The sequence below is a fragment of the Grammomys surdaster genome, unplaced genomic scaffold (genome assembly GCF_004785775.1).
Source record: "Grammomys surdaster isolate TR1022 unplaced genomic scaffold, NIH_TR_1.0 126271, whole genome shotgun sequence".
NCBI lineage: Eukaryota > Metazoa > Chordata > Mammalia > Rodentia > Muridae > Grammomys > Grammomys surdaster.
The window spans coordinates 11,060,798-11,087,073 of NW_021621071.1; the positions used below are offsets into that span (position 1 = coordinate 11,060,798).

Consider the following 26,276-nt stretch of genomic DNA (forward strand, 5'->3'; position numbering starts at 1 on the left):
AGGATCCTCTGCAGTGGGGTCATCGGACTGGATCCTGTAGGCACAAGCTGTTAATCCAGCCACACACATGTCTTAATTACACAGTGTCTGACTGGATCCCGATCGCAGCATCTGGCTCTTTACAGGAGTGTTGCTGCAGAGATGGGCCCACAGGCAGAAGCGAGTGTCAGTTCAGGGCGGCGTTTCTGCTCAGCATGGAAAGCCCATTTCTGGCCAGTCTGTATTCTCTATAGTCACAAACTCACAACTCTGTTCTTACTGAGCGCTCTGAGGGATCCATACATTTTACACGAATGCCTTTCTGTTTGATGGCCAGAGACAATTTGAGTTGTCTAAATTCATGAGCCTGGCTCAAGCACACGTCTGAGACCCGTGTTTGTGTGTGCTCCAAAGTGCCAGCGGCTATAAAAGAGGGAGAGATCACAGAATGGCAGTGGAGGTTAGGTGAGGGTCAGCTCTTCCATCTGGATGCTTTATACCTCAGCCTCACTCTCCTCTCCTCCTTCTCCTCTCCTCCCTCACCTACCTGCCTTTAATCCCAGCACTCAGGAGTCTGAGGATAGCCTGGTCTGCATAGCAATTTCCAGGCCAGCCAAGGCTGAGTAGTAATGTTCTGCTGCTGTTGTTGTCTTAAGGAATCCCCCTCCTGCTTCTTACAGTTAAGCTTCTTGTTCTCCTCAGCTCACAGCTTGTGTGAAAAATGCTCTCAGCTACTGAAACCACATTTATATGACAGCCTCTTCCACCAGGCTCCCTGCTTGGTGTGTCAGTCCCTCCTGCCAGCTCTCTGCTGAAGGATATGCCTTTGAAGTCTCTGTGGCTAGCTAGAGTTCACGTGACATCCTCCCTTTTCCTTCAGATACAGGTTTGACCTGCGTCTCATGTTCAGCAATCACGGCAGTGTCAGAATGAGAAGGTTCTCGAAGCATCCTCTGTAGCAGCCATGGCCAGTCTGCAGTTGGATCCTTGCCCATCCGTTTCTGATGACGTGGGAGCCATGCCTCGGGGACCTCCGGCCTTGCTGTTTCAAGTCTTGTTTGAAAAATAACCCAGTCAGCTGACTTCCAGTACTGTGAATCTGCCCCCGTCAGAAGCGGCTGACCCTGTCTCTCCTCTGATGACAACCACCACTCCTGAGGTCTTTGTCCTCTCCTTGTCCCTTCATCTTGGCTGGGCACAATGTATGCGTCCCCACATGGTCAAGTCTGAATCTGTAAAACTCTTCTGATAAATGGCAATACTTTAGGGCAGAAAGATAAAGCCTTTTGGTACATAGCTAGCCCCCAAATCAAAAACGCTGTATCTCATGTCACACTGAGCCCCTCACCATCAGAAACATACACAGCCTTGACACGAGCTGTTGTCTGTGGACATGGAGAGAAAGGATGTTCATGACATCCATTGTGGGGTAGTAAACGTGCGACTTGTCACCCAGGCCCTGCCCTAAGAAGCCCTCAGCTTTTCAGTGGCTCCAGCCACTGAGAGAGCCCAGAAGCACCATGGAGAAGGAGCCACCAGGGGGAGGGCTAGATAGACCACATGAGCAAGCGGATTGGGCTCTTGGGTCAGTCAGTGGGCTGAAGGGCCGCACTGAAGTGCCTGTCTGGAGGGTTCTCAAGTGTCAGTGCCACACGCATCATCCTGCCTGGCTGCAATTAACTGACATTGTCATTGAAAATCTTAGGGTCTCCTGGTAGAGGGAAGGACCAGCTGCTTCCCCCTCACTCCCCTGCTCTCAGAGAAGCTCCAGTCTCCGGTCCTGAATAACCAGGGCTCCTTGAGCCCCAGAACGACATTCTGTCCCTTAAAGTCCAGTTCCGCCCTGACATGTCCACAGAGGGCCGAGTGCTAGCAGGACAGCACAGAGTGGAGAACCGTGGATCCAATCTGTTGTAGACACTGAGTGGGTTTAGCTTTACACAGCCTCTGTCCAGCTTTAAGCCCTTGTGAGACAGAGCAAGAAGTTACTTTCAGAATTCCAGAAGCCATGTTGGGGTAACAGCCGTTGAGTTTATTCCTTTGCCTCATGTGACCCCAGCGACTTTGGCGATACTGAGAGGCCAGCAGTCAGTGGAATGGTCACCTCCGCCGTGGCCACTTTACAGGAAAGTTACAAAATTGAATGTGCATACTGGCTTCACTCACTCCACTTTGCTTCTAAACATCACCAGTGAAATAGTGAGAGCTAGCTGACCACAGTTCCCAAATAAAGACTGTGATGTCATAGTCTTCAGTTTTATGGCTGGCTCCTGAAAGCCGGTGACATCAGAGCGATAACAGTCAGCTGCAGTAGGTGTTGCTACCTCGATGCCCCCATGCAGGTGACACAGTCGGGTGGTGGGACCTGAGATCCTCTCTGTACCTCTCAGTTGAGGGCTGTTCCTGCAGACGTTCATGCAGACCTCAGCTTGTAACCGACTGCAGCATGCATGGCCTCCCACCCACAAGGGACGCGCCCCAGGAGGCCAGCCTTGTTCTCTGTACTCAGAGTTTTGACATCTTTGAAGGCCAGGTTTGTGTGTGCCGCTGCTCTTCAAACGGAAGGACCATTAAAACCAACATAGGACGCAGGGACTTCGCCTTATAAGATTTCCAGTTTTAAAACTGCCCCTCAGACACAGTTTCAAAGTAGGGTACACCTATGTCTTTGAGTTCCACAAGTGGTACTGTTGCAAACACCTTTTGAATCGCCAGTTCCAGGGTTTTTGTATAAAAATAGAGTGGCTGTGAGAGTTACTCCTTCATCTGTGGGAAGTATTCTCAAACTCATGAGCATCTTATTTTTTCTAATGAAAGATGGCAGCCCAGAATCCTCAAGAAAAAGCAAAGGGGTATCAGCTGATCACCGCTGGGACAGTTGGGTGTCCTGGGGTTCTTTAGCTCACCAGCACTTTACGTTCAACGGACTTTGTAAATCCTTTTCTTAGCGTCACCTGTTGTAGAAGCCCCTCTGCCTTGAGCTGTCATCGCAGCCGCTCACTTAGAAAGTGCCCTTCAACCGACTCTGTTCACTGCTGCACTTCTCAATGAATTAAAACTGACTTCTGTTCTAGTGGGAATGTGTTCTTTGTTTTAGTCCACAGTGGCAATTCTCACAAGGTACAAGCCGGTGGCTGCTTCGTGGAGTTCTGTAGTTTTGTGGCGCTAGGGACCAAACTCCGGGCTGACATTAAAGAATTAGGTCAGCACTGTACCCCACAGATACACCTTCCAGCTGCTAGGTTGGCCACTAACCTAGTGACAATGGACCATTTCCTCCTCATGTATGCCCTCCCGCTGGAAAGCTCTTAGATACCAGTCCCTGCTAGTCATCTGAGGCCTGGGAAGATGGCTCAGTAGCTAAGGACACCTGTTCTTGCAAAGGACCCCTAGTTCAGTTTGCAGCCCCAACATGGTAGCTAGCCACCTTCTGTAACTCCAGAGGATCAAATGCCTCTCCTGACTTGACCCTCACAGCCTCCTGCACACTCACACAAATATTCATAAACTATTTTTTAAAAGAAAAAAAGCATGACGGTAAAGCTTCTTTGAGCAGCTTTTAAGACAGACTAACTCACCAGGCGGTGGTGGCGCACGCCTTTAATCCCAGCACTTAGGAGGCAGAGACAGGCGGATTTCTGAGTTTGAGGCCAGCCTGGTCTACAGAGTGAGTTCCAGGACAGCCAGGGCTACACAGAGAAACCCTGTCTCGAAAAACAAACAAAAAAGACAGACTCACTCAGCTTTGACGGTGTATACTGTGACAACCCAGGGATCCACTCCTTTCCCTAGAAGAAAAATGACATCTTGCGGGAGTCATCAAACTTTCTTAAAGGAATAAATATCTAATCCTAGGCATACAGGTTACATAGTCTCTGTCACAACTACATTGCAGGTAGAACATAAAAACCTGGAACTCACTCTGTAGACCAGGAGCTGGGGCTATAGCTCCTTAGTGCTTGTTATATGCACAGAAGCCCTGGGTTCCATCTCCTTCACGGAAACTCAGTGTGCTGAGGCTTCTTCAGCTACAGAGAGAGACTGAATCCTGGTAGACAACTGTGTGGCTCTGTTCCAGCATAGAAAAACAAATTGCCAGTCACAGATATTGTGGGTTGCTTCATAGACCAAGGAGATGTTAGGCATTGAAAAATGAACAGATTACCATCTGGAAAAGATGATTTAGGGGCTGGAGACATGGTTCAGAGGTTAAGAGCCCATACTGGTCTTGCAGGGAGGACCCAGGTTTGGTTCCCAGCACCCATATCAGGTGGCTCACAACCACCTGTAACTCCTGCCTCAGGAGATCCAAACACCCTCTTCTGATCTCCATGGGTACAGTGCCCACAAACAAAACCACACAAATACACACTTAATTAGAAATAAAAATCTTCTTAGAATGTGTGTTTATCACAATGTTGAGGTCGCTTGTGGATCTGGGGTTTGGCTAGCAAGTAGCTCAAACCTGTCAGTCTTGCCCCATCCTGCTGTCCCTCCCTCAACCTCTGTGGGTGTCAGGTAAATTCTCACACTGAGGGAATACACATGGTGGGTTTGTTACAAGTGAAGCCTACTAGGTAGGAACAGCCTGTTTTGTAGCAAGCCTGCTCTAAGTCCCAGAGGGAGACTGTCTCATCCACTGAAGTTGCTCATCTGCCAACAGTCCTGAGACATGACTCTCATAAACTATCCAGAGCTTTGCAATTGTGGGGCCAGAGTCGACTCTTACCCAACACCTCTCAGCTGGCTAATTAAGCAGGTGGTCGCCTGGTTGGATGCCTTCCCTGCCCTACCCAACGGAGTCCAGAAGCCGGAGCAGCCGTCCACAACTGCTGTGGTGTGGTCAGAAAAGCTGCTTTGTAACCCTGCATTTAAGGTGAAGGGTGTGTGTAGGTGACTCATGAAGATGAACACCATGCTTTTATATGTACTAATCATCTAGGGGTAGGGGCGTGTATTGTGTGTGTGTGTGTGTGTGTGTATACACATGCACATGTGTGCCAAGTGTGCGTGCATGTTCAGGTCAGAGGACAATTTCTAGAAGTTAGAACATATGAAATATCAGCAGAAATGCTTGGGTCAGACTCTTGAGGGGATAACAGAAAGCAAATCATCTTTCAGGAGACAGGAAATTAAGTTTTATCTCACTGGCATGCCCCCGCGGTCAACATAGACTCTACCAGAGAAGACCCAACTTCGATGGTACCTGTCCCTTGGAGCTAGATTCTCTACAAGGGTCTTTGTTTCCCTTCCTTTCTTCCAGGCCTGTCATATGTATGCGATGAAGTCTGGTCCCTAAGCCATAGAATCCACAGGACCCAAGTTGGAAACCCGTGTACCGAGGTCTCCTGGTGGCTTAGGAATCACTGTAATTAGACAAGATTAAGAGGTGGGACCAGGGCCGGGCAGTGGTGGTGCACGCCTTTAATCCCAGCACTTGGGAGGCAGAGGCAGGTGGATTTCTGAGTTCGAGGCCAGCCTGGTCTACAGAGTGAGTTCCAGGACAGCCAGGGCTACACAGAGAAACCCTGTCTCAAAAACAAACAAACAAAAAAACAGAAAAAGAAAAGAAAAGAAAAAGTGGGACCAGGTTGCTCACTGCTACCATCCTAACACTCAGGGTGACTCGGTCAAGGCCAGTGTTGGCTACATAGCAAGACCCTCTGCAACAACCACCAACGAGCGGTCTGGAGATGGCCCCTTGGACAAGCACAGTGTGTGGAATGAGACTGGATCCCTAAGAGCCAGATGGGTGTGGGAAGCCGTGATCCTAGTGGAGAGAAATCCCGGGACAGCTTGCTAACTAGACTAGCAGGACCAGTGAACTCTGCTCAACTGGGAGATCCTGCCTCAACCAAGTAATTGAGGAAGGCTCCCAGTGTCAGCTCCAGGCTGCCACACGTGTGTGCGCACACCCCCACAGCGGACACGCACATGTGCACACAGATGGGAGGATATGAACTATGAGCGCCAACTCCTACAGTACCATAGCTTAGGAGAGTTCTAAGGGAAGCACTATAGGGCTGGGCACGGGGACGAATCCCTAGAATCCCAGTGCTGGAGGGAGGACAGGGATCAGGGGTCCAAGGCCAGGCTAGGGACTGAGATTGAAGCCAGCCTGGGCTACATGAGACTATTTAACAAAAAATGTTATGACCCTCCCCCCACCTCCCTGTGAGACCCAAACTGCTTACTTTAGCACTCTCTGTCTCTCTGTGTGTGTTGTGTGTATGTGTGTGTGTGTGTGTGTGTGTGTGTGCATGTGTGCTGTGCATACTGTCTCTGTGAGCATCTGTGTGTCCATCCTCTTGGCCTGCAACTCTAACTGAAGGTTAGAGAAGGTCCCTAGAACATAGAGAAATTTTAAAAAGCACCTATAGTTTTTTTAACTTTTAAATCTCACGTCAGGGTCAGGTATGGTAGTGTGCACCTTTAATCCCAGCATTTGGGAGGTCAAAGCAAGTGGATCTCTGTGCGGTTGAGGCCAGCCTGGTCTACAGTATTAAGGTCGAGGCCCTCCAGAGTTACGTGATGAGTACCTGTCTCAAAACAAAATTCATAGGATAGATTTCCCCACCCCCACCCCCAATCCAGCTTAATTTTTCATAGCTCACAAAGCTACTTAGGAAAATACTAGAGATAGAAATCAGGATTTCAAAGATCCAGGTTTCAAGTTGGGATTGATGCTACTACACCTATAATCCCGACCAACACCTAAGAGGCCAAGACAGGAAGACTGCTGCGAGTTCTGGGTTACACCGAGCTATGCACTGAGTTCTAGGCCATAGCAAAACTGTCTGAAAAGGGGGGGAAAATGGACTTTTTATACCATCTTTTTTTGGGGGGTGGGCAGCAGATGTGGAAATGGGGTTTCAGATTGGGAAGGGCAATGTTGGATAGTTTTGACGTGACACAAGCTAGGAGCATTTGGGAAGAGGGAATCTCAACTGAGAAAATCTCCCCACCAGAATGAACTTGTGGGGAAGCTGGTGGTATATTCTTGATCGATAATGGATGTGAGAGAGCCCAGCTCCCTGTAAGTGGTGCCAGTCCTGGGTGAATAATAAAAGCAAGCGGGGTCAACCCTAGGTGCGTGCGTGATTCTGAATGGTATAAGAAAGCAGGCAGGGCAACTCAGAGGAGCAAGCCAGTAAGCAGCACCCCTCCATGGCCTCTGCATCAGCTCCTGCCTCCAGGTTCCTGCCCTGTGTGAGTTCCTATCCTGACTTCACAGGATAATGGCAAGAAGCTGTAAGATGAAACACACGCTTTCCTCCCCAAGCTCCTCTTGGTCTTGACGTTTTATCACAGCAACAGGAGGGTTGCTAGGACTGCTCTCCTACACATTTCAAGGACCTGCTCTCCCACTGAGCTACAGCCCCTGCCCCAAAGCCAGTTTTCTGTTAAGCTCTGGCTCGTTCTGCAACCTGCAGGATTGGTCTCTCCTTTTTTGCCAAGGCTTCTTTAACTACAAGTACCTGCAGCAGAGCAAAGCTGACAATGGCAAAGGGTCAACGTATCTCCAAAGGGACAGAACTACACTGTCCACGTTTAGTGACCCGTGCCTGAACCCCTAGCATTAAGACAGCTTGTGGTCTTTCCTTCTCACTCCTTATCTTCCAGGAGGCAGGAGGATTACAAGTTCAAAACCAAACAGCCAGAACATTCCAGGAACCCACGGTACATAGTCAGAACTCTTCTCAGAAAACCAAGAGCCAACTGTGTTGCTCAGTGCTAGCTAGCACTTGCCCACGGTGCATCAAACCCTAGGTTTAATCCCCAGCACCGCCCCCCACTCAGGTCAGGCCTACTACATACCCAGGAATATAAATATACACGAGTCCTCGCCGATTGTTACTAAAGAAAGTAGATGTGTCTTTGTGGATTGCTTGCTAAATGTAACCAGCACGTGTTGGAAAATATTTTAATGGGCTCTCTGGCTGGCAGCTCATCACAGACCACCCTTCTCTCCAGTGTGTTTCTGAAGTTCCCAGAAGCTGATCCCAGGCAGAGAGCACCTGTTAGCATGCTGCCCTGGCCTACTCAGAGAGCTGGGACTTGGTGCATGCAGCTTGGTGCATGGTGACTCTGTCCTCCTCACACCCCTACGACCTAAGCTGCTTTGTGTCCTTGCTTCCCATCTCTGGTATCTGCCAGTCAATATGACTCCTTGTTCTTACTAGGGATCTGGAATGAGTGTCAACTAAGGTTGTGTCACCTCCCAAGGCAGCCTCAGTCTTCTGCACTCTCCAGATTCTTCCACAAAGATGCTCACAGTGCCAGAGCGAGTCCTCTCATAGAATAAAAACAGATGCTTCAGGCCTATGATCCCAGCTCCCTGCGTCCTCCCTACACCCCACCCACCACCCCCCACCACCACCACCCCCTCCCCCGAGCTCAGCCAGGGGCAAACGCTGCAGCAGGCCAGGCTCGAAATTGCAACGTGGAGAGGACCCTTCTGTCTCCAAGCTGCCCACAAAGCTGTTGCCACACCTTTAGGAAGTCCCCAGCTAGGAGAGATGCAAAGGACACTGAAAATAATGTCTGCCCTCACGGAAATCACCAATTGGGGGTTTTTGCTGTTGTGATTATCCCTGAGAGCTATTGAGACAGGACTTCACTATGTAGCCCAGGCTAGCCTTGAAGCCATAATCCTCCTGCCTCAGCCTCAGCCTCAGCCTCAGGAGTGCTGGGATGCTCTCACTTAGGGAAGGGGCGAGAGTTAACAGACATGGAAACACAGGCAAAAAACTCAAAGACTGAGGCCTCCAGCTCTGGTCCGGATCACTCAGCATCACCTTAAGAGCCTGGTGACCCCGCTGCTCCAGGTACCCCGAATCTAAGTTGTCAGGAAAGAACGGGTTCTGTAACTGCCTCTATGGGGAACACAGCGGAAGGCTGAAAATCAGCCAATCGCCCTACAGTTGTGAGTGTTCTATGTTTAAATCAATTTCCTTCCGTAAGCATAAATTTTTTAAATACAAACAAGACATGCCACAGACCCAATTCCCTCTGGCTCACACACCTTGCTTGGCCTCCACAACCATGTCTGGCCAAACCCATAAGGCCAAGATCAAAAATACTCTGAAGTCAAAATTGAAGGTGACAGAAATGGAAGGGGAAAAGCCAGCTTTCAAAAGGAATGCCGGAAGAGAGACAAAATGGGTGGACTGCGGTAAAATATCAATCACCAGCTTGCACCCTACACCCCACAAGCGTTACCTTAAGTTAATTCTTTTTAAAAGATTCATTTTTGTAGGGGAGCAGTTGTGCATACCTTTAATCTCAAGAGTTTGGGATGCAGAGGCAGGCGGATCTCTCTGAGTTCAAGGCCAGCCTGGTCTACAGAGTAAGCTCCAGGACAGTCAGGGTTACACAGAGAAGCCCTGTCTCAAAGAAACAAACAAACAAACAAAAACCCCAGATTTATTTTCATTTATGTGTCCATGTGTGCCTGTATGTATATAAGCCATGTGTGTACAGCTGCCTGAGAAGGAGGTGTCCTATCTCCTGGAGCCAGAGTCACAAGCAGTTGTGAGATGTCCAACATGGGTCCTCTGGAAGAGCAGCAGGTGCTCCTTAACCACTGAGCCATCTCTCCAGCCCCTTATTTCTTTTAGATGCTTAACTTGGACCCGCACCGAGGGTACCTCAAGTTTACATGACCATGTAAGAATGGAGATGCGGACAGCTCAAAGGAAGGCTACAGGGCTCTCGTGCTTGGGTCTCAAGCTCACATGCCACAAAAGCAAATTCCTTTCACATTAAGGAACTAACAAGGCTTCCAGAGAGGAGAGAATGAGTGTGTGTGTGTGTGTGTGTGTGTGTGTGTGTGTATCCCTGACTTTGCTGCAATGAAATTCATGACACAAGCAACTGGGGGGTGAGGGAGGGCATGTTATTCATTTAAGGAAGGCTATAGCCCACCCTGCTGGGGAAGATGGGAGCAAGAGGCAGCTAGCCACACTACGTTCATGATCAGGAATCAGAGAGAAAGGAAGGAAGGGGCACAGCGGGATTTTGTTGTTACACACACACTTTTTCTTATGTGTACATTTGTGTGTGTGTTTGTGCTGTGTGTATTCACTGTGTATATGTTTTTGTGTGTGGAGGAACATGTGTGTGGAGGTGTGCATATGTATGCACACGCATACATGTAGGTTAGAGGCAGGCAGATCTCTGAGTTCGAGGCCAGCCTGGTCTACAGAGTAGGTTTCAGGACAGCCAAAGCTATGCAGAGAAACCCTGTCTTGAAACCGCCCCCACTCCCCAAAAAACAACTCTATAGAAGTCCAAGGTTGGTTTAGGAATCTGTATTCTTTTATGGTACTCATTTATGTGAGACAAGGTCTCACTATGTAGTCTTGGCTGACCGGGGTCTCACTACATAGATCAGGCTGGCCTTGAACTCACAGATCCACCTGTTCTCTGCTTCTGCCAGGATTAAAGGTCAGGAGTCTCTCTTGACCACTATTCTATTCAGTTAGACAGTCTCACAATGAAACCAAGGCCCGTGCTTTTGATGTGTCTAGTCTCCATACCCAGCTAGGCCTGGGGACCATCTCTGCCCTTGGAGGTTGGAATTTCAGACAGCTGTCACACCCACCTGGCATTTGTGAGGGCTTCTTTGGATCCAAACTCCAACCTAGTCATGCTTGCACTCTCCTGAAGACCATTTGCTTCCTGTTACTCAGACCAGCGCCCAGCACCCAGCGCCCAGGATAACCCAGAACACATCCGCGGAGTTGTTCTCTGCTCACTTAAATCTTTCTGAAAACATCCTGACACAAGCTCATACAGGAGTATTTTCACAGTCTTCTAAATCCCACCAAGCAGACTATCACAGTGGATAATGGGCAAGAGGAAGGTGAAATTTAAAATCCAAGGGACATTGTAGGCTGCAAAATGCTGTCGGATGTGCAAACGACGTTCTGAAGCCTAAGCAAACGCTTTTCTGTGTTTGAAAGGGCTTCCTCTTGGGGGTGGACAGACAGGATGTGTCTAGGTGAGCTTCAGTGTCAAATGAAGACCGAGAAGATAGCAGCTGATGATACCTGGAACTCTGAGAAGGGCAGCGTGCGGGTACCTTCACACCCACTGCCTCACTTCCTTCTCCCTGCAGCCTTGTGGCAACCGCCAACAATCCCTGCCGGTCCCATGTTTTCATCCTTACCCATCACTTAGCCGAGGCTGGCCATGACCTCGCTGTGCAGCTGAGGATGGCCTTGAACTTCTGATCCCTCTGCCTCCACCTCTCCAGTGCTGGACTGCCATACTTGGCTATGTGGAGTCGGACATAAACCCCAGGGTTTTACCTCAGAACTCTTTTTCATTTCACAGAAAAGCAAACAACAGGCAACTCCGTTAGACTGGGAGCAACTGTTGTTACAAATGTTAAACAACGTGCTTTAGTCTTTACAAAGGTAAAGGAACGCTAGTCTTTTTTTTTTTTTTTTCAGAACAATAGAAAATGAAACCTCCAGAATGGCCCTCACAGACACATACTGCTATCAAAAGAACCTCAGAAGCCAGCTCATCCTCTTACAGAGAAGACTCCCTCAAATTCTGTGTCCTGCTGGTAACCCCTCCCCTTCAAGACCTCGGTTTGAAATCACTTCTCTGGCCTCCTCAGCTGTCACTCAAAGCACCTGGATTTGTTTCCAGCACACCTGACTGTTTAGTGTACACGAATCTGATCCTTGGTCCCAGGGGTGGGTTGGGGGCATCACTTTCTCACCCAACACAATCCACCCAGTTCCTAACACTGTTGCGTTTCCTACCTCCTGCTGACGACAGGGGTGGTCAATCTCCCTGGACTCTCACTATCTGAGACAGGAGGATTGCCACAAGTTGGATCTAGCATTACTCACACTAAATCCTAAGGCAGTTTGCGCTACAAAGTGGGATCCTGTCAAAAAGAAAAATCTTTCAGTTAATAAAACCGAGAGATTGGAATTTCTTTTCAAGCCCAGGGCCGAATTTAATTTTCATCTAATATAGATGAAAGAGTAAAACATGCAAGGTGATAGGAGCACAAGCATCAGGCGGGTGGAGGCGGCACAAGTCTTTAATCCCAGCACTTGGGAGGCAGAGGCAGGCGGATTTCTGTGAGTTCAAGGCCAGCCCGGTCCACAGCGTGAGTTCCAGGACAGCCAGGAATATGTAGAAACTCTGTCTCAAAAGACCAAACAAGCCTGGCAGTGGTGGCGCATGCCTTTAATCCCCGCACTTGGGAGGCAGAGGCAGGCAGACTTCTGAGTTCGAGGCCAGCCTGGTCTACAGCCAGGGCTACAGAGTGAGTTCCAGGAGAGCCAGGGCTACACAGAGAAACCCTGTCTCAAAAAACAAAACAAAACAAAACAAAAAAGACCAAACACAACACACAAAATAATAAAAGTATCACAAACTTGACTGGCTAAAGTATTTCCCTCCCCAGAACAAAGAGACCTCCTGAAAAGTTTAGAGTCCTGTGCTGCTGTGTGTGTGAACATTTCAGAGTATCAACTCGCCTTGCTCAGAAACAGAGACAGGAGCTTCTGGGGAGCTCGGTGCCAAGGTGTGGGGCTGAGAACTTGTTAAGATGGCGGAGCCTCTGCACTGGTCTGCACCGACAAAGTCTGCTTTGTCAAAAACACTACGCAATTTGAAGTCTTCCCAAGGGTGTCTCTCAGAAACCAGAGTTTTAAATCCCAAGCTGCCCCTCAACCCTATCCCTCTACCATCAACTTGGAGTGGTTTACCACAAAGCAAAGCAAAACAAGACGACCAAACCAGACCAGAGACCAAACCAAAGCCTTAACCCACCCTGCAGACAGATGAGGCTCACCTGGGAGTAACTCTGGAGCTGGCCGTCCCTTTAGGCCTTCACCTGGCCTTCCTCTCCACCCTGTTGGCGCCTTAGCTGAGATTCTTTCTAGAACTCGTAAATAAGAAAGTAGCCACTCACACCGGAAATCAGCAGGGGGTTGGTTAAATTCTCATTACTTAGTTCCTTTGCAAAGGATGGTGCCTGTCGTGAGCTGGCTGAGTGGCTCGGCCCACTGCAAGGTTGGGTGGCTTGCCTGGCTTCTGAGCCGTCTTTTCCTGGTTGCTCCAGGAATTACCTGACAGATACCAAGAGGAATGCTGGGAATGGTTCCCTGCCCTGCCCACTCTGCCTAGGCAGCAAACCTTAAAGGAAACCCAAGACAGTTCCCTCCCTGTAGTTCATGATTAGCTCCTAAGTCAGTGGTTCTCAGCCTTCCTAACGCCATGACCCTTTCTTACAGTTCCTCATGCTGTGGTGACCCCACCACCACCACAAAATTACTTTGTTGCTACTTCATAACTGTAATTTTGCTACCGTTATGAGTTGTAATGCAAATATCTGATATGCAGGATATCTGATAGGCCACCCCTATGAAACAGCTGTTCAACTCCCAAGGGGTCATGACTCACAGGTTGAGAACCAGTACCCTCATAAAGCCACTTCCATAAATGAAGCCCAACCACCAGCATGTAAATAAGTGAGTGAAAAGGTCCCTCTGTTCCAGCACAAGCCTGCTTTCACGGTCTGCCCCTCAGAGGCGATGTAGTGTTTTCTCTTTGAAAATCAGTTTGCCAAACATTCTTAGGAGCTTGAGAACAAGATGCTGAGAAGCCAGGCTGTCAAAGGCCAGCCAATCACTCACACCATTCCTTGGGACTACCCGGCAATGTGTTTCCTCAACGATGAGTGTAATATTCATATTAATTCACTGCCTGGGGAGTAGATACGTTACTATACTGTGAGCCTTTTGAATAAGGCCCAGTACATGTTTAGCACCTTGTTGACACGTTGATCTAGGTTGTACCAGAGACTTCCCCTTTCAGTAAAACAAAACACCCAAATAAGACCACCTGACAGCACCCCAATGCAGTGTTTGTATACTAACCCCTGCCAAGTCCCTCAAAAGTCTGTCCCTCTTGTGTGTTACACACTCACAACACTGACCCATGGTGACAGCCTGGAAGACATGAGAACTCCCCACAAGCAAGCAAGGAATCCTGCAGCGAACACCCGCAAGATGGCCTCTTCTGGTCCTACCCACGGCTGAGGGCCCAGTCCTCCGAACTCACTGCACACTAGACATTAACAAAGTCCGGGGTTACATGGCTATAAGTCTGGGTTCCCTTGGCACCCCTCCTCAGATTAATCTTACTAGAACAGCCCCCAGAAGGCCAGGAAATACCCACCTGTATGTGCTGGTTTATCATAAAAGATACAGATGAAGACAGACACTGGGCACGAAGCACTTGTCCAAGAAACTCTCTACATGGGGACGGGGCGGCTGTGAATCGCTGTGGAGCCTTCACTACATCAGCACACAGTGAAGCATAAACAGCCATGCTGAAATGGATCGATGGTGAGGAAGCCCAGCAGGGCGTGTCTCTCCAGGTTGTCCAGGTTGTCCTTCCGGTTTATTGTAGCCTAGCTTTCTTATAGCCAAGAGGCAGGACCCCTTTTGGAACTGAGTCTCATGCTACACTTCAAATAATTTGCTTTTATTTTTATTAACAGTACTATCGCCATAGTGATGGAGATGGAACAACCCGAGGGCATTTCCTCTTTTCTAAATAGTTTTCATTTTTAATGATGTGCATGTGTTTGGGTGTGGCACGTGAGTGCAGGTGCCCTCAGAGACCCAGAGTCCTGAGCTCTCCCTAGAGATAAGAGTTACATGCAGAAGGGTGTGAGCACCCAGGGGTGGATGCTTGGGAACTGATCTTTTTTCAGTTCTGAAAAAGCAGAAAACACTTTTTAATCTCGGAGCCATCTCTCCAGCCTCACAAGAGGATGGTTCCTTTAGGGCCAGCTCCAAGACAGGAAGAGACAGGAAGCTTTGCTTCTACAACCTGCCTCAGTGAAGAGAAATTCTCATTTCTATTCTTTGTCTTAGGAGAGGGAGTGAAGAGTCAGGAATCCTGTTGAAGTGACTTCCCAGAACCTTCAGAAAAGAGTTTGGCAAAAAAAAGTTGATTCCTCTTGGGGCCCAGCTCTTGTTTCAACAAGGCCTCTAGGGGGCAGCATGGCAGAGAGCACACTTTATGCAGCCTTGGAGACAGAAAACAAGGGGAACAATGTCGCCATCAAATCCAAGCAAACCTCTCCATCCATTTGTAAGAAACAGTTTAGTTATCTAAAACCAAACACGCCCTGCTGTTGAAGTGGCTTATTGCAGGGAAAACCTGGCAAGTCAAAAAAACGGCAGGGGAGGGCGGGGCCTCCGAGGACCACACGGTTCTGGCAGTAGGAACAAGAAGGGGAGGGCGGGGCCTCCAAGGACCACATGGTTCTGGCAGTAGGGACAAGAAGACCGGGTCCGGATAGCGCTTTGGTGTTTGCATGGCTTTCTAGAGTTCCCAAGGCATACATTTGTTTTTGAAAGGAAAAACAATTTTAATGTGCAGGACACGCAGACATGGAGCTAGAACGAAAGGCAAATGACATTTGGAAAAGCGCGTGACCCCTCTCCGGGAAAAAACAAAACCAACCATCATTATTGAATCACCGTACGTTCTTCTCCAAAAAAAAAAAAGCTTCTTCCAAAACAGTGACATATATATATATATATATATATATATATATATATATATATAAATTACATGTTTTACACATTTATTAGCATGTTATCATAAATAAAGACATACAAGTATCAACTGACGACTTCAAATTTTTTTTAATAATAGAAACAATTTTTGCCATTCCAGACACAATTTCAGGGGAGGAAAAAAAAATCTGCCCTATAAAAATAAAACTTAAAAGTCCTCAACATTATAAATATAGCGTTTAACTTTAGATTTAAAAAGCTTCCCTGCGGTCCCCCTTCATTCAACACCGTTCCTGTACCATCGCATTCCGAAGAGAAAACAGTAATACAGCAAAGCTGTTTTGTTTTACCGAAGGATCTGAACAACGGTTAAAAAAAAAAAAAAAAAAAGATCTTTGGCCCCCGGGGCTCTTTTTCTTCCTTTGTGCTCTGAAAAACTGCTGCTGTAGTAACCAGTGTTTGGGAGAGAACATCAGTCTTCAGGACGGGCAGATCTTCAATACAGTGACACTTCCGAGTCTCAAAGTGTAGTGCACACGCCACGGAGCGAGGCTTGGATGAATACAGAGGAGGGTGCTGTTTGCATACAGTCTACTTCAAGTAAAAAAAAAAAAAATTTCACAGATACCCATCAGCTGCTACTTCAGGTTCTAACAGTGTCTAAATCTGAGAAACTAACGCCTCACAAACACTGAGGACATTGGGAGGAGGAATTAGAAGACCAGGTGGCTGGTGGCGGCATACACAAACCCAAGCCATAGTCTGAAGAGTAAGACCGGTACAGGAACCATGGAGGTATTCCCTGAACAAAGGCAGCGTGTCGGATGACAATGTCACTAAACCTCACTGATGCGCAAAGAAGAAATCACATGCAAAATTAAACAAGATGTGCCATTCATATTTTATAGCTAGCTCTACTCTTTTTTTTTCCCCCAACTCTTCCTAATAGCTTAGAAGATCCGATTGTCTCGGGAGCTTGGATCTGCCTCCCACGGGGTGGCGTTCTCTGATGAAGTCAGGAGAGCCACCCCGGAGGGACAGTGTCTCCATCCAAGGCACAGTTCATAGAAAGGCAAAGAGCGGGAGCACCTCGGAATTTCCAAAAGATTCCATCGGGTGTCACCGTGTTAACAATTCCTTGGGAATTTATAAACAACAAAATCTATCTAGACTAGAGGCAGACCAACCGGAAGGCCCCTCTGGAAGCGCGAACACCGTGCCCGCCGCTCTCTGATTTGCAGGGTGCTCTGGGAAGAGAGCCCATCGCGCCTGGTCTATTGCACACGCGTCTCTTTGGTTGGAAGGAACATGCACGCTTGTGTTAAAATACTTCCATAATGAACGCCTGTGGTGCGGTCAGCTGGGTGTGGCCTTTCCTTCCTTGGGGCCCTTAGGTCTCTGAAGAGGCAAGGATGCAGTAGGACCTGGCCTTTAATCAACATCCCTGTCTTCTACTTCATAAGAACAACTCTGGAGAGTGATTGGGGCTGGGGTGGGGGGGCGCAGGGAAAAGGAAGGGTGGAATAACAGGAAGGGGGTGATTGTCACAGAGTGTGCTGTGAGCCCCACAAAGTGTGCTGTGAGCCCCGGCCTTGCTACATCTCCTAGCTAACAGCTGAGGGGAAGCAGCTGCTCTTACCCAAACTCCTTTTTAACTCTGAGAGCAACCTCTGTGTGTGTGTGTGTGTGTGTGTGTGTGTGTGTGTGTGTATGTGTGTGTGTGTGTGTATGTGTGTGTGTGTGTGTGTGTGTGTGTGTGTGTGTGTGTGTGTGTGTGGGGGGGGGATCTACATTAACAGGAATCAGCACTCGGTCAGGCCCCACCTCCACAGAGCAGCTAAACCCCAGGCCATCCGGGAACGGATGCACAGGTCAGGTCCAGCTGAGGCAAGCCTACCTGCGGACCACCTCGGTCAAGGTTAAATCCATTACAGGTCGGCTGCAGTTCATGAGTCCCTCCTCCCTCCTTTGGGCTTAGCTCTTGGCTCTTTGGCTCTGACCCCACATTTTACCACTAACAAATTAAACAATCTTTAACTGAGCTCAACACTGACCCTGAATGCTTTTAGCTCCTTTACAGACAAATACACCTTTCTCCTCTGATACTAACTTAGAAACCATGCTACCTCCCCGAGCCCTAGGCCCTCACCTTCCCTCTACCTTCCCGACATGCTCTTTACTTTCTTTGTCAAAACTCTTCCAAAATCTTTTCCCAATCCCCCAGAGTTCCTGAATTCCTGTGTCCGTCAGTTCATGTGGGTAGACTGTTCTGACAGAGAACAAAAACAAGCAGGGTTTCACCGTAGGACTTGAGATCGCCTAGTAAAGCTTTAAAGATCATCTTCGCATCCTGAAGCTACCGAAATCACATCATTAAAGTAACTAGAAGATAACAGGGAGCATCAACCCGGAGTCCGAGCTTCCGAGCGCTCCAGGATGCGCCTGACGAGCACAGGCTCACAGCTCGCAAGAGGTAACGTCGCCATGCCAAAACAGAACAAGCTTGCAGAGTCCCTTGTGCCAATCCGTGAGGCGCAGGATGGTGCGTGACCAGGCTTTGAGAACTGTGTCTACAGGGAAAAGAGGAAGGCACGAAGACAGCTCTCCGAGGAGAGAGGCAATCGATGCGGCTCTCTCGTGCGTCCCGAGCTGTGCCTTCCGGGCAGGCAGAGCCCTGTGCCTTAGCCGGGCTTCCAGCCCTCGCCCAGCGCCTCCTCCAGCTTCTGCCTGTAGGCTGAATAGCGCCGCTTCAGGCTCTGCAGCTGCTCGTCCTCCTCCTTGTCCAAGATGCGCAGGAAGTTCTGCAGCTCCGGGAGGCTGAAGGCTTCCCACTGTTGGGGGACACAGAGGAATATGCCGTGACAGGATCCAGGAATAATCCAGACAGGGTCACTCTGTGTCCTCCCCGCAACCACCAGGGGTCCCCCTCCCACCGCCAGGACAAGATTCTGCTGTGTTGTACAGTCTAGTCCTGAACTCATGATCCTCCTGCCTCAGCCTCCGGAGCGCTGGTTTTACGGCGTGTGACACCAAGCCCCTCAGAAGGCTGAGGTGTGGCTGCCCTCCCCTCCTAGTCCAACCCCACAGGGAAGCCTCTCCCCATGTCTGCACTGGCAGTCATCAGAGTCTGGCCTTCCTCTCCCTGCCCACGGTAGCCTCGACTCCTGCAGCCCGACCAGACCTGCCCCGGCTCTCCTCATCCACTCCCCACCCTGCACAGCCTCCTTCCCCTCCTTCTCGCCCTACTCTTGTTCTCTCCGACCTGAGCTCCGACTCCCAGCCCACCCACCCACGCACGCAGCCACGGTAAGCACGCATGGGTATCCAGTTGGCACGCCTGGATGTTTACCCGAGGTAAGACATGCTCTCCCTTCCAGCCCCACCCTTAGCTGCCGCAGGACCTCAGCTGTGCGCATGCGCCGTTCTCCTTGCTTTGCCTACCAAGCTTCTGCCCACCCTTCGGGTCTCAGCTCACACCGACCTTCCTGAGAAGGCTTCCAGGACCTTTCCCCTTCCCTTCCCAGCCAAGGCTGGGTTTATTAACAGGTCTCTCTGAGCCACTGTGAAGCCCGGCTCACAATCAAGATTGTAAGGACTGAAACACCTTGCTGAGCGACTCCCTCGCCCACGCCCGCCCTCCACGGCAGCTGGACCGAGCTCACTACTTGGAGTTTGGTGCTGTCCTGGAGGCTGAGTTCTCTTCACTAACAGCACCCCTCCCACAGCACACACACACACACACACACACTGGAGAGAGAGCAGCAAGATGCCTGAGTGGTTAACGGCTTCTCTTGCCAAGCCTAACAACTAGAGTTTCAACCCTGGAACCCACATGATGGGGGAGAGCCGGCTCCTGCCAGTTGTTCTCTCAGCTCCACAGGTTATGACGTGACAAGTTATGTCACATTCACACAAGACAATAAAATGCAATTTAAAAAACAAAAGGTTTTTTTTTCTTTTAAAAAGCAGTGGCTATCAAGGAAACTGCTGTGCAAAAAAAACAGTGACCCGAGTTCTTCCCTGTGACCCACCGAGCTGTGGGAGGTTGTCCTCTGATCTCCTCATACATGCTGAGGTATACATGCCCACAAAATACATCCATACAATCACAATGAGAATAATAACTGTTTGTAGACCTTGTCTGAGGGGAAGGCCGGAACAACCAGAAGCTCTGCCTCATCTTGTGTCCCTATCTAGCCACAGCCCGAGTCTCCTGACTAGGCCAGCAAGCTTGTTCTCTCCGAGCGTGGACTATTCCACGGGACACCTCACACGGCTGGAGTCTGAGTGCCTGGCCTGGGCTGGAGAGTTTGTTCCAGGATCACTGGAAGCTGACAGACGATATACATGGTGGCCCCAAAAATGGTTTTCAATGGATACCCCAATACGTCCTCCTTGGAGAGAAGAGGACGTGTGCAAACAGAAGTCCTGAATCCTCTGACTGGATGCAGAGGGAAGGGATGCCAGGCCCCCATCCTGTTGGGTTTCCTTGCTTTCCCTTTGGAGACGTTTCTTAGCAGCAGATAAGAGGAGACACAGCTGGATTAGAGTCACACAGAGCTGGGAAGGGTGAACACTGCTCTCTGTGTGAGCCTCAGTAAGAATTCTCTCCTCCAACCTCTGAGGAGCACACGGCAATATAATGTTCTAAGAGAATTACACTGTAAGCTAACCAGGGCTTTACTCTGGGTAAGTCAAAATCTCTCCCTTTTGCTGCCCCCCTCCTCCACCTCCTTTAAGCAATAAAGCAGGCCAGCTCTTCTGTGTCATCTGATGCCACCGTGAACAATCCCTCACTCACCTCTCCAATCTCATGTTCTCGAAGAACAAAACTAAGTGTGTCGGTTCTGGGCCCTGCTACCAAACGCAGGTACAGCGGGTGTTCCCGGTCCGAGAGCTTGCAGGCATACACTGGGAAGGGAGACAAACAGCATGTTACAGAGGACTCCAGCGTTCCTGAGACAGTTCCCCCACCCCACCCCGACACAACACAGAAACAGGTCACAGCGCACACACAGGTTCATGTGCATGCGCGCACACGCACAACTGTGACACGTCACAGTAACAGGTCACAGTCCCTGAGCCTCTAGATCACAATGCTCTCGTGCTAACACCACAGGCCCACAGTGCACAACCATACACCGTGCCTTGAAGAGGCAGAAGTGAGTTCCAAGAATAAGATGAAACAGAAATTTGCATCAAGCATGCTATGATTCTGTCCCTCCTTTAAGAAAGATGGGACACTCTGGGGTGGGGGTTGGGACTTTAAACACCCCCCTTTCTAAAAAAGATTTTTATTTATTTATTTCGTGTATGTGGGTACACTGCTGCTGCCTTCACACACACCAGAAAAGGGTATGGGATCTCCAGTACAGATGGTTGTGAGCCACCGTGTAGTTGCTAGGACTTGAACTCAGGACCTCTAGAGGAGCAGTCAGTGCTCTTAACCGCTGAGTTTGTCCTACAAGCACAGTGTGTCTTCACAGATGCACTCTCATGTCTGAAGATCTGCCAGCCATGAGGGGGACGGCTCAGCTGGACACTGCCATTTTAGATTGTGTGGCTGACGTCCACCTGCACTGGCAAAGTTGCTGGCAAACTAAAAATGTCCTCAGGCCTCCCTATGTCCCTTAGCACTTCAAGTATAACTGCATTGCAGTTTCCTGGTGGCTCCTCCTCTGCCGGGCTGCTGGGCCTGTGGCTTCTGACTTGCCTATCTTTCTGTTCCAAAGGGCCTGTGTTTAACAAATGTACACGCTCAGAAAAAGCTGTGTGTCACCCCGGGCAGCTAAAGGACATAACTATCATGTCAAAGTGAGTACATCTTCTTCTATTGCTGCTTTAGGCTTTTCCCAGAGAAAACTTAAGTAGCTTACTGCTTGGCTCATAGACACCGACTCCCATTCAAACCACTCCCCGGGAGGTCCCATCCCATTTCATGAGGTAATCTAATGTTCGTTCTACTGGGCATTCGTGTAAATGCAGGTAGAGCCGAGGTCAGCACTCATTGTTGTTACATGTGAGTTGTACATGTGCCTCTTGGCCCGTCGAGCCTTAGCGTGTGCGCATGAGCTCCAGATAGAAAAGCGTTACTGAAAACTCCACCACAGAAGTGTTCTCTGGTGTGGGCATTGCGATCACTGCTACCATACCCTCACCAAACCTGTCCCTCTGTGCAGCACACCAGCAAATCCTCCGCATGTGCCCACTGCATGCAGACGCCTCAAAGGCCTCAGACCTAACACTCTTCAACTCAAAAATACGAACAGACAGCGATCATAAAGATCTGCCATCAGAGTGTGGCTTCCACAGTCTGTCCCTGGCCTCTGACAGACACGGTTAGACACGGCTTCTATCAGCTGTCCTTCTGCTACTGAGTAAGAGAGACAGGGACAGACGGACCATTTTCATTTTGAGTGTGGCCACGTACCTTGGTCTTCCCTGTGACAACGCTTATAAAGCGCAAACTTGGTGGGACTCTCGGTCACCAGAAACTTCTTGAGCAGGGCCTCGATCACCTCTCCCACCGTGTTTGTGCTGCTGATGTGAAGTGTGTTCATACATCCAGTGCTACTGGGGCTGGGAGGGAGCTGGGCAGGCTTGCAGAGGTCCATCTGCACCTTGATGAAGCCAGTGTAGATCCCGTTTGAATTCTGAAGAATAAAGAAAGGTCACACTGAGTGGGTGCCTGGCAGGCCAGGACAGGAACAGATCTAGGCCCCATGGGAAGGCGAACACAGTCCTGTGTGCCACATGCCTGCCAGACCAGATCTTCCTCAAAGCCTGAAGCCATCTCAGCTCGGTGTTCAACACCAACCTTCCACAAGAAGGAAGGTCATGGTGAGGGCTCTGAGACACCCAAGTCAGCAATGAGTTGACACTAGGAAAACAGGCTACCTTTATTCCCAGTGACAAGGGGGACACATAGCAGATGACACTTCTGCTACACTCTTTTGACACTCATTAGTGCACAGCAGTGTGTCAGACACTGCCACCTCCCACCCAGTCAAGGCGGGGTCCCTCATTCTGTTTTTGCCATGGCTGCTGCTGCTCTTGGGTATTCCAGGCTCCCAGTCCCGAAAGCTCCTGCACGATCCTCCATTTCTCTGTAGGAGTGTTGGCATTACAGATGTGCACCACTCCGTCTGGCCTTCTTATGAGTCTCAGGGATCAAACCTGCCAGCTTATACTTTTACACACACACACACACACACACGCCCTATCCCCATCCATCTTTCGGTGAGAGTCAGGCAAACCAGGAAGGAGTACTTACTAAGGTCATCTTCAGCTTGTCCGTGACCGCTGAATTGTATTTATGAACTTTTTCTTTGATTTCCTCTTTGCTGAGGTAATTGTGTGTTTCCTTCTCTTTCTCCACATCCTAGAAGAAAAACAAACCATGATCATGTATGAACAACCACCAGGGGAAAATGTGCAGATGAACCAGGATTCATCTGTGTCCCACAAGAGTAGCCAGACTCCCTGAGACACAGGCAACGCTAGTTCACTCAAGCACACCAGGCTCATCTGCCAAGCGTGCTACACTCTACATACCAGTCTTCCTAGAGGTGACAGAATTAAGCCAATCCAGCATGACTAAAACCAGCACTTCATTAAATATTATCCCGCAAATCTGTCTTTGCTAAATTCCTTCTGTAAAAATATAGATCCGCAGAGTGTCCGCTACTGGGCATTCCTACCTCTAAGGGTTGTTTGTTTATCTGCATGTTTACTTTTGAGACAGGGTCTCATTGAGTGGACCCGGCTGGCCTAGAACTTGCTATATAAACCAGGCTGGCCTAGAACTAACAGAGACCTGCCTGCCTCTGCTTCCTGAGTGCTGAGATTGAAGATGTGTGCCATTATGCCTGGCACACCCAAAGCTTCTCCTAAGTATAGTTTATTAGTGTCATGAGCTCTATGGCTGTACAGTGTGCATTAGCAGAAAGTAGGGAATGAATACTAAGTAACTGGCAGTAATCAGCGACCTGTCAGACTGTGCATAACTACCAGAGGGTATATTTACCTTCCAAATAGTCTTTGTGCCAAGATATAAGTGACCAGATTCTCTCTACCCCACCATGCTATTTGGCCTTTTCCCAGAACACGAGAGGGGAAACACTGGCTAAGTTCTCTCCTGATTCTTTAGAATTCACTAATAATTTACTATCTAAAGACCTCAATCAATGCAGGAATGTCCTACCTGATTTTATGTCATCTTGACGCTGGATAGAAGAAGGTAGAAGAAGGTAGGGAAGAAGGAACTTCAAGTGAGAAAATGCCCCCACCCCAGATTGAATGGTGGGCAAGCCTGTGGTGCATTCTCTTGATTGGCTGATTGATGTGGGAGGATTCAGCCCACTGTGGGCGGAGCCACACATGGACTGGTGGTCTTGGGCACTATACAAAAGCAAGCCAGGCAAGTGTCTTAGTCAGGGTTTCTATTCTTGTACAAACATCATGACCAAGAAGCAAGTTGGGGAGGAAAGGGTTTATTCAGCTTACACTTCCACATTGCTGTTCATCACTAAAGGAAATCAGGCCTGGAACTCACACAGGGCAGGAACTTGGAGGCAGGAGCTGATGCAGAGGCCATGGAGGGGTGTTACTTACTAGCTTACTTCCCCTGGCTTGCTCAGCTTGCTTTCTTATAGAACCCAGGACTACCAGCCCAGGGATGGCCCCACCCACAATGGTTCTTCCCACCCTTGATCACTAATTGAGAAAATGCCTTACAGCTGGATCTCATGGAGGCATTTCCTCAAGGGAGGCTCCTTTCTCTGTGGTAACTCCAGCTTGTATCAAGTTGACACAAAACCTACAGCAAGCCGGTAAGCAGCAGACCTACATGGCCTCCGCCATCAGTGCCTGCTTTGAGCTGCAGCACAGTGACTTCTCTGGACAATGGACACACACACAGAAAATGTAAACCCTTTTCCTCCCCAAGCTGCTTTTGGTCAGTGTCTTATCCCAGCAATGGTAACCTACCTAGGACAGGTGCAGACATGTACCCACAATGCCTAACTGTAGCGTCTGGTGAGTCAAGGGCACCGAATTAGATCACATGTCATTCTCCTAACCACCCGCAAAGCTGGTGTAATTACCCAGTGTCCACGTAGAACTGAGTTCTAGCGAGTGAGTTAGCGTGCCAGAAGAAATTTAGCTGCTAAGTGGAGCCTCATCCCAGAGCCGGGCAACACTCGTCAGCTCAACTGTCTGGAGCCTGTAAGTATCTCCACATGGGCATTTCATTTAACACTTCTTCAAAAGAGAGCTAGCTAGTCTCTCTGTGGTATAGACGGGAAGCAGGAGAGGTCTACAGAGCCAATCGGCCCTTCCAAGAAGTCCTCACTAGTTACCTGAACAAGTTCTATCTTAACCCAGATCACTAAATAGGTCTCCAAGGTTCTGGTGTAGACAAACATTTGAAAATGCAAAGAACGTGTGTACAGTTGGATTCAAACTCAGGGAGCAGATTGGAAAAAGAAAGGTATGAAGATATGTGTGTTCTAGCTAGCCAGAGTGCACCATGCTCACGGCTGGATGGACATTCCCCAGGCAGGCAGCTGTTCCACTGTGTGGCGATGGCACAGATACACCAGGAATGGTCACTATGGAACCCGCCGGAGGAATGCCATCCCGAATACAGAGTGGCTCTCAAGCAAGCATTCCAGCAAGACCAGGCTCCGTTCTTGACGTTCTTTAGTCTACCACTGGGCCTCAGGGCGTGCTCACCCTCTAAGTCTGTTTGCTCATTTCCTGCTAAGTGTCTGGAATAGGTCACATCTGCAGAGCTCCTGACCTAAGAGCAGCGCTGTCTGCAAAGATCTGATCTGATAGCTGTTCCCTCTTAAGACCAAGGGAGGGACAGGGCTCCAGGTAAGGGATCAAGGACACCAAAGGGCCCCCAGACCACTAGCTGCACACAAATGGCACTACATGTGTGCCCGGGGCTTCTCAGGGGTGAAAACTCCCAAGGGAAGGAGTGGAAGGGGGCAGAGGGAGTGGTGAATAGCAAAGACAAGGACCAGGGCTTAGGCCCTTCGGACCAGAAACCCACAGGCACTATGAGAAAGATCAAAGGAGCCATGACCCCAGGATAGCCCACACCTGAGCACAGAGGAGGACCACATACAGACAGTTATCTTTACTTCTCAGAGACTGAGCGGAAGAAGGAGTGGAAGGCATCAAGAAGGTGGGGGCTCAAGGCCTGCAGGTCCCCTTCTGGGTTGAGCACTTTGTTATTCAAAGATGGACAGTAAATCCTGGGAAAATAAAATAAACTGGGGGGGGGGGAGGGTGAGGTGGGGGGGGAGGGGGGGGTGGGGGGGGAAGGGCATCTACTCATGTAATACAGGCTTGTGTTTGAGGAGGGTGGGGTAGGAGCTATGGGGACTCCCTGCAGCTGTCCCGTCTCAAGGTGCCTGTTCCCTGGGTAGCCTGGCAAACACAGGTTCTTCAACTGCAGACAGTGCAGAGACAGCACACAGACGGGGCGGAGGCTGGGTGGGAAATGACACTGACTTCAGATAGGGCCCGAAGTGGAGAAGGACCACAACCTTGGGAAACTTCTAGATTGTGTAAGCCTTGAAGGGACTCCCTTGTCTGCCAGCCTGGGAAAGAATCCTCCAAATACGCGCACATTCTCAAATTCTCAATACGCCTCAGGTGGGGCAGAGGGGTGGGAAGGAAAAAGGCAGAGAGCAGAGGCGGGGTTAAGCAGTGGCA

At 49.5% G+C, this 26,276-nt stretch overlaps 2 protein-coding genes across 2 annotated transcripts in view; one reads left to right on the top strand and one right to left on the bottom strand.

Moving 5' to 3' along the window:
* Positions 1 to 3,059, top strand: part of Gns (glucosamine (N-acetyl)-6-sulfatase) — a 35,685-nt gene extending 32,626 nt beyond the window's left edge. Inside the window, exon 14 of the mRNA XM_028759135.1 lies at positions 860 to 3,059. Coding sequence (XP_028614968.1) covers positions 860 to 938 — 79 coding nt within the window. The 3' untranslated portion in view covers positions 939 to 3,059. The remainder of the gene's footprint in view (positions 1 to 859) is intronic.
* Positions 3,060 to 15,653: 12,594 nt separating this feature from the next.
* The window catches only part of Rassf3 (Ras association domain family member 3), a 63,919-nt gene continuing 53,296 nt past the window's right edge, over positions 15,654 to 26,276 (bottom strand). Inside the window, exons 2-5 of the mRNA XM_028759108.1 lie at positions 22,822 to 22,929; positions 21,979 to 22,201; positions 20,350 to 20,459; positions 15,654 to 18,379 (exon numbers count right to left, since the gene is read on the bottom strand). Coding sequence (XP_028614941.1) covers positions 18,230 to 18,379; positions 20,350 to 20,459; positions 21,979 to 22,201; positions 22,822 to 22,929 — 591 coding nt within the window. The 3' untranslated portion in view covers positions 15,654 to 18,229. The remainder of the gene's footprint in view (positions 18,380 to 20,349; positions 20,460 to 21,978; positions 22,202 to 22,821; positions 22,930 to 26,276) is intronic.